This window comes from Anneissia japonica, unplaced genomic scaffold (genome assembly GCF_011630105.1).
Source record: "Anneissia japonica isolate Jap-2015-1 unplaced genomic scaffold, ASM1163010v1 scaffold3934_len446420_cov169, whole genome shotgun sequence".
Taxonomy (NCBI): Eukaryota; Metazoa; Echinodermata; class Crinoidea; order Comatulida; family Comatulidae; genus Anneissia; species Anneissia japonica.
The window spans coordinates 434,139-442,737 of NW_022723069.1; the positions used below are offsets into that span (position 1 = coordinate 434,139).

At 35.8% G+C, this 8,599-nt stretch overlaps 1 protein-coding gene across 2 annotated transcripts; it reads right to left on the reverse strand.

Annotated features, from left to right (window-relative positions):
* On the reverse strand, positions 1-8,237 carry LOC117112099 (sulfotransferase 1A1-like). Of its 2 annotated transcripts, none has more exons than XM_033255149.1 (6): positions 8,210-8,237; positions 6,076-6,206; positions 5,556-5,800; positions 3,156-3,285; positions 2,027-2,121; positions 1-396 (listed from the first exon to the last, which is right to left on the reverse strand). In XM_033255149.1, the coding sequence occupies exons 2-6, from the start codon at positions 6,203-6,205 to the stop codon at positions 376-378; spliced, it is 621 nt and encodes a 206-aa protein (XP_033111040.1). In that variant the 5' UTR covers position 6,206; positions 8,210-8,237; the 3' UTR covers positions 1-375. The 2 variants fall into 2 exon arrangements, with proteins under 2 accessions (XP_033111040.1, XP_033111041.1); XM_033255150.1 differs by lacking the exon at positions 8,210-8,237 and adding an exon at positions 7,839-7,857.
* Positions 8,238-8,599: the final 362 nt, after the last annotated feature.

The following is an 8,599-nucleotide window of genomic DNA, read 5'->3' on the forward strand; positions in this document are numbered from 1 at the left end:
CGAGCTCCGACAGTACAATTCAAGCATGCCTTACTAAGCTGTCACAATTTCAGGAATTAAAAACTGTTTAGTGCGAGCTGTGCTACCGTATGTGCAAGGTCTTGTATACTATTGCGATTGTATGGGTCGCAGTGGTGCGCCAGCTCTTCCCGACAGGGGGCTGGTACCTCCAACAGTGGGTTAGTACCCCCGACGAGGGACTAGTACCCCTGATATCTTTTAAAATAAAGAATCCCATAATTAATACAAACTTTTATTATTTTTAATAAACAAATTAAATTTTTTGCTTACCAGGAAGTGCGGGGCTAGGCTTCATCGACGTGGGTGAGGGCATAAACCCTCTTGTCGGGGAGCTTCCACAACTCATCAAGGACCTTATGGTGCCACCCCTGAAACCTGTTTTGAAAGGTGGGAAGACATTTCGTGAGACCACACCGACATCAGCCCCATGTCTGGGGCTGAGGTGCGAAAATTTTAGGAAAGAGTACTAAATTGCCGGAAATGACACTCTTTATTGTAAAATTCATCATCGCATCACTATTATTTCCCATAGGCCTAATCTTTTATCAGCGATTTTCGGTAACCATAGAGATCTAATTATATGTGTGATGTAGCATAGAAAATAAAACTTAAAAAACATTGTCTTTTATGTAAACACTTTACCTAATGCAAAGCTATGAGCCCAGCACCACCTGTGCAAAAATTTGAATAAACTTCTATCACCGATATTCGGCAATCAGAGTTCTAAATAACCTGTTGGGAAATAGTACCTCTAATTGGCCGGAAATAACACTTTAATGTAGTAAAATTCGTCATTATCACATCACCATTATAGTAAAAAATGAAGTGCCAACAAATTTCTCATATCTTTTATTAGCGATTTTGGGCAACCAGATGTACCATAGATAAGAAAAATTTTAAAAACATTGTATTTGATGTATTTACTTTTACTCTGCCTACTTCGAAGCCGTGAGTCCACACCCACCTTAACCCCACAAATTTGAGGAAATAGTACCTCAAGCTGGAGGCAGCAATGACATTCTTATATAAGTCGTATCATAACATCAACATGAACTTTTTATCAGCGATTTTCGGCTATCATAGAGATCTAATTAATCTCTACCATAGAAAATAAAACTTAACTCTCGTTAAGATAATTACGGTTGCCTCTCTCCACCCAGGAGTACAAGTGTGTACCTGATAGGTTCCAACACAACTGCGCTGATTACTAGCTGCAATATTATGGAATAATAATATAATTTAATTTAATAATTAAATTTGGTGTTGAGTATGTGTTCCATATGTGTTTGATCCCAATGACCGGGGTAGTAATGTGAAGCGCTTAAAGGCTTTGTGCATGAAGCGCTATATATTATTATTATTATCATTATTATTATTATTATTATTATTATTATTATTATTATTATTATTATTATTATTATAACGAAAGGCAGTGGTTTGTGTGTATATTGCAAGTATACACACAGATAATGTATTTTATGTATAGAAAATATCATGTATGTATATACAGTATGCATCTACAACTTTTCTGATATCTTCAAAAACAAGATAGCCGTTAACATCGTTAGTATATAAATCCTCAAAGAAAGGTAAATACAGTGTTCGAATAAAGGAGTGTTCATCGTGTAGCATACCTTACGAATGTTGTCCTATATACAATAAATAGGACAAATAAATACATTGTGTAATAAAATGCCTCAGACGGGATTCGAACCTGCGTCCTCTCGCTGTCAAATCGATCGTCATACCCAACCACAAATGCTATTGAAGTACAGATTCAAATAACCGTCAGGTACGTTGTATTACACATACACAAAAGTGCACACGATCCAAATTGTGTACACTGGGCCTACGGTTTATACAGTCCTTATCAGAGAAGCATTGTTCCAAACCGAACCATATTCGAGCGTGTCATTTGAACTAGCGCCAATATTATGGCTATACGATGGCTTAATCACTCGGCCATTCAACTCGCCTATATGTATATAACATATCCGTCTATTACCTTTTTCAAATCTTCAAACTTAAGGAACAGCACATTGTCTTCATGTCGGCGATTCCAAAATGGTAACAAGTGTGTTGCCCATTGTCCATACGGAACTGTAAATATATTTCAGAGAATTATGTATTGTATATGAATGATAAAATTCATTATATTCAAGAATACATTTAATTACAATAATCCCTATAGGTAAATCATTCAGATAGTTTTTGTTTTTATTTTTATTTATTTTTATATATTTTCATTCTTTCCACAAGAACATAAAAGGTTGGAACAGGGGTGCCGAGAAGGTAAAGTAAAAGTTAAGAAAACTGTTATCAAGTGCAAACAAAGACAAGAATTGATCTAATTAAAAATTATAATACTCAATACCATTATTATTCTAAATTAATATGACTATCTTATTATAATGTACAATCGTCGTTTTCAAAAATATGGGCTACACTCGCTAAACAAAGTTCAATAAAATAAAATAAACAGTTTGCACTTTCGATTTAACGTCGCTAGAACGACACAGTAGTTGTTGAGGCTGGTGTGAGCAAATTGTAAGTAGGGCCTATATAGCACCCATAAGATGAGGCTTAAGATAAAAAATTAACATAAAAATATTAGGTTTTTGAAATCATGTTCGTCTTTTTATATGTGCAGATCTCACGTAAGACGCCAATTTACTGCTGCATATAACATACTAAATGTTAGTTTGAATGAATTTTCAATACTGGAAAATTAGATTTTGATTAATATTTAAAAGCCCATGAAATGGCATTATTTTGGATATTAGCCCTACATTAATTTGAATCAGGTTTTAGGCAGCTGCATACAGGATCAAAACCATGAGCAGCAAAAAGTATGGATGGGGGGGGGGAGGTGAACAGGTGCGGATTTTACCCTTTTGGAAAGAAAAAGAAAAAAAAGATAGCCCAAAACGCCTCAGAGGCGTCTAAAAAACACAAAAAGTTCACAAGGGAATTCCCCCAGACCCCTAGGGTAGAGTTATCTCAAATGGTTTTCTCACACTTCCCCCCCCCACCTTTTCGGACATCTCTAAATCCACCCCTGGGGGGTCATCTCAAACTCGGGGCTTGTCTGATACGCGAGTATATACGGTATTAAAAAAAAAGTTTTAACGAACTTTTGCCTGTCATGAATAATTGAATGAACAGATTCCAATCAACCTCGATGTTCGTTTTTTCAAACATTGGTTTCATGAAATAATACGCTGACACTGCTGTGTCCTTAGGGTTCCTGATAACGTATAGCACCTGGAAAAGGGGAAAAACCGTTGCGTGAAAACGAATTCGTAGTTAGAACTGCGTATTCCCCGTATCAAGGTCAGTCGACAAAAACAAATATACACACGATATGGGATTTGTCGATTGACCTGGATACGGGCATGTGCAGTTTAAGCTATGAATTGGCTTATAGGTCTACAGTGCCTTTCATCTCAAAGCTGATGCAATATTATTAAATGACGTGTAATAATAATAATTGGCCTAATCTTTATTTGAATTTACACTTTTAAAACAGTGGCACACGAGAACGGTGCGTTCACATAGATTGAACATTAACAATTAACAAGTATATACACAATATGAAATTATACCGACATAACAAAGGAAATGGCAAATATAAGCCAAAACAGGTGCATAAAATACTAAAACATTGTGTAGAAAACGACTTAAAATTAAAATGTTCAGAATATTAAGAAGTGAAATTGAATATAAAACGATTTAATTAAGACTTCAGTTTAAAACATTTTGAAGATATTAAAATTTTAAAGCACAAGGTAGTTAAAATTTGAACGTTTTAAAATTATATATTAAAAAAACTGCGTTTGAAAGCTATAAAAACTTTGTATAAAAAAAACTGTATGGGTCGTTGACTTTTGTCGAAAGTTACACTTATATCGTTCTTATTTCTATAATATTTATACGTATCATTATCACCAAGTAAAAGTCGGGTTTTGGTATTCAATTCTCCAGAGATAAAGGCATTCCAAGCAAATTGACCATTAACAGTGCTGCATAGTATCTTTTCAAGCTTCATAAATTCATCTATACGAATATAATTAATATTAGAATTTTTACATGTAAACAACAGGTGTTCGATATCTTCAGAACCAGATTTACACAGTGGACAAATGTCATTTATATCATTTGTCCATTTACTTATTCCATGTACTGTAGGCTACAATATATTACAATGTTAATTAAATTGCAATTGTTGATTGATTTATTCTATTTATTAATGTACGTATATCCCGATAAACACACAACATTATAAGCACAATTAACGAAGCAACTATTAAATTGAAACAAAAAAAATATAAATAATAAATATATACTGCACGGAATATGTTTTTGCTTCCAGTAAAACATGATGATACTTGTTTTCCATTTTATACTTTATTATAGTAATTTATTAATTTATCATGTTTAATTTTACCTTTAAAATTATGTAGCCGGAGTAATAGAAAAACTTTAACCTAGACCTAACTACAAGCTCTACTTTCTTGGTTCCCGGGGCTCTTAACCTGGGAACTCATTGTGCCCGACAGTCGACACGATTCTGTGAAGAACGCAACGCGACGATGCGCGCGCAACGGATCATTTTTAATGACGATCCTTTCAGACTACCGACAATTGGCAGGCGGCTTCGCGTCGTCTATAGCTCACCGGGAGCAGAGTTGGATTCGGCGGTACGACCGTCGGCCGACGAACCAAACTCTCCTCCCTATGAGCGTTAAACGACGCAACACCGTCTTTTGATTGTCGGTAGCAGTCTGAACGCAACGGATCGTCATTAAAAACGATCCGTTGCGCGCGCGTCATGATGTTGCGTTCTTCATAAAATCGCGTCGGTCGACAGCCGACGGGCGCAGTAAGTGCCCAACTTTACTGTTCGACATCATGTGAGTGAATACATTAACTTTTGAAAATGGTGAAAGTACAACGTTGTAGCAACGTCTTACCATATAAAGCTGTGAAATGGTGAAATAACGATATATAAATCCGTGTTAAGCCCCATTTACACTAGACACGATTACGACAACGACATCGCGTAGTTTGTATTCTTGTATTGTGTCGTTGTTGTGTCGTAATCGTGTCTAGTGTAAATGGGGCTTTACTGTACACTCTCGTAATAAAAACGTCTGCATATGTTATCATCATTTTTTTTTTAATTGCCACCTTATGACTTAGGAATTTCTGTGTAAATTAGCTTTGATTCTTATGGCGTTGTTTTAACCAGCAAGCATAATCCTCTTGTCCACACCAACGCGTTAAGCTCCTCACTATCAAATTTTATGTGACAAGTTTGTGTGATGTGTCCATATATGGACATGATGATGTCATATTACACCACATATAGGAACATCACATTTATTTGACATAGAATTATATAGTGTGGACAGAGCTTAAGAACAGTCATGTGCATTAAGTTAAAAGCACAACAAACAAATTAACGTTACCGTGATTTTATCACAAAGTGCACGATTTTTCGACATACTGCTGAACTAATATTATTTATTTACCTTTGCCCTTTTTTCAAAGACTTGCCTTGGAAGAAATTTCAAAGGTAGATGCGTTACAATTAGGCGAGGTGATGGTAACTGTTCGTAGTACTTGTAACCGTAACTTGTCGTACCGTATGGTGTTGTAATTGGTGTTGGAAAAAACCACTCCAATAACTGAGAGTCTTTAAAACCTCTTTCCAACACCTTTTCGAAGTCACCGTCAAACCGTAGTAGCTGTATAATCTGCATCAACCAATGTGTGCCTTTCGAACAAAAATAATACTAGTAAACAATTCATATTTCCTGATCGTATTTGTATAGTGTGTTCCAGAGACAAACAATAAAGAGAGGGTTGACGTGTATATGTATATAGGCCTATGTATATATATATATATATATATATATATATATATATATATATAAAAAAAAAATATCTCAATTTTTTGTGAAACAGTGCTCAATCCCACTGTATACGTGCCGCTTGGGAATGGGTTGGTTTGTGTATATACGTACTGTATATTAAATAATATGGTTTTACCTGATTTGGGGTATGTGCACAGCCAAATATCGTCGTCGCGAACTTCGAAGTCCTTCATATTTTCCAGCACTTCCGGAGTCACATCCTTCAGCAGCGCAACCCCTTCATATTCCCATAAGAGAGAATCCATACTGAAAGAACAGGCAAGTCCAACGATCGGTTTATAGCAAGCGTACCGTAACAGTGTCTCAACGAATAGTGCTAAGAAAGCACTGTTTTTTTGTTGTTCTTGTTTTTTTTTATTGTTCTTGTTGTTGTTTGTTTCCAACTGAACTGATTTCGGCCTATTATATACGCTTGTAAAATTAACTCTCACCTACATTGGAGAATCTCAGAGTACCGGTACTTAGCAGTGATTTTGCAAGTATCAAAAATTAATAGTTCAAATGTTAGGTCGTCGTAACTATGGAACGCCCACAGTGCCTTCAGCGGCGGCTATAGCATTCGGCTGCGCATTTACCATTCGGCGACCCATTTATTTCGGCCCATTTAGCATTCGGCGGCGACTTTTTCTATTCGGCGACATTTTGCGGCCCACTTTTTATTTTTTATTTATTTATTTATTGACACTTCACCTTTAGAAAGGTGGCACACGCAACTCTTGTGGTGCCGTCTAACAACAATAACAACTAAGATACCAAAGTAACAACCAATACAAAAACAAATCATATAAAGAAAAGCAAATTATTAACCAGGAATGTAAAAAAAAAAAGGAAAGCCAGTAGCTTAACTCAAAAAGTTTTTAACTACAGTATGAGCTTAAATTTTGGAAATGTAAACTAAAGGTACAGAATCAAAACGTAATAAAAAAAAAATCAAAATTAAAACAGGAATTTCAAAAATCAAGTAAAAAAAAAGAAAAAGCACCAAAATCATGAACATATGTGTGTGTATCCATACACCCATATACACATGCACATACACACACATATACATGCACACACAAACACTCACACATGCATACACATGTACACATACACACACATACCCACATATATTCGCACATACTTGCATAATATACATACTGTATAAACTCATAAAGAAAACAAGAATTTAAAGCAACAATACGTAGGTTTAAACCATTTTCCAATTAACTCAGAGTCTTTTTTAATTCTGAGCGTTTTTCCCAGGCATTTATTGCATATTTTTTACAGTTACTCTCAAAAATAAAAGCAGAATCATCACAAAAAGAAACCCTCGAGTCTGCTCCTAAAATATACAATAATTTATCATCAGCAATTGATGATGTAAAAAATGTCCATGTATCAGAAAGATCACAGAGTGCAAGTTTACTTCTTAAATTTGTTAGTTCTTCGTTTCTAATGTCGTCAAATGCCGTACATTTTAATAAGAAATGCTTTACATTATCATGATACGTCTGACACGTATTATTCATGTTTATTCGGCGACCACCGGGGTCGCGGTGAAATTCCAACTGCTGGTACAGGAGGCTATACGGAACTTGATATGTAGAACGACGACCATCCGGCGCTCCGTGTGACAAGTGTATCATGATTGATAGTGTCCTTTACTGTTTCTTTTCGCCCACCCTGATGCAGTGGCGGATCCAGGGTGGGGGGTTCAGGGGGTTCGGACGAATCCCCCCTCTGTGAAGAAACGTAACAAAATACTACTGGGTCCTGGCTTACAAAATTCATGCTATCTAGACGCGGATCCTGACCTTCACCCACTTCGCCCAGGCGAAGGTCAGGGTGAGAATTCAAAATAAAATGTTGAACATTTTTTCCAACAATCATACTTACTTTCCTTTACACTTATTTTGAACATTACTATTAGGAAAATGTTTAAATCCACACTATCCTATACCTTACACTTTTACACTGATTGTGCTGTTGGCCCTACCAGTGAGTACATTCCCAATACAATATGGTCTTCCACTTCTATAGCGCATGATACAATGCATAGCAAACGTTATGTAACCACTAATAATCAGGTTCAGTGGCGTAGGTATAGGTATTACAGTCATTGCACAGCACTGGGGCCGGGGCTATTGGGGGCTCGTTAAATAGGTCTAATGATCTAAATATAAAATCCTATTTAAACTTTAAAAGGACCCTTCAATAATATTAGGTTTTAGAGGCTATAATTATTGATTATATTCATTACAATTTACCTATTTCCCAAACGCTGCAGGAAAAAAAAACATCAACAAAACAAGCCCTTGCGTCTACGATGCACTAATACTTTTTGAAATAAAGCAATACAATATCGTCACGCACATTTGCGTTTGTAGTATTTTAAAGTTGGTTCAACTATTATTGTGTACTAACTTCATGAATACATTTTAGATTTAGTTCACTGCAAGTAGGTCGATGATTGTTCTATTACTGAATGGTAATTGTTATTATCGTGATGGAATAGACAATAGGCCCTACCTGGATTCGCGTCAGGAGAATCAATTAGAGGTCTATGTATTTTGCCCAACCTGTCGTGAAAATGTATTGAATACTCAGTGCGTGATGCATTATTATACTTTCTGAAATCACATTTCTAAAGCAATAAA

Coding starts and splice junctions, on each gene's coding strand:
- LOC117112099 (XM_033255149.1), bottom strand. CDS start 6,205: ATGGATTCTCTCTTATGGGAATATGAAGGGGTTGCGCTGCTGAAGGAT. Junction 2,122..3,155: donor ATTATTCATGACAGGCAAAA/GTTCGTTAAAAC, acceptor ATATATTTACAG/TTCCGTATGGACAATGGGCA. Junction 397..2,026: donor AGTTTGAAGATTTGAAAAAG/GTAATAGACGGA, acceptor CTTTCAAAACAG/GTTTCAGGGGTGGCACCATA.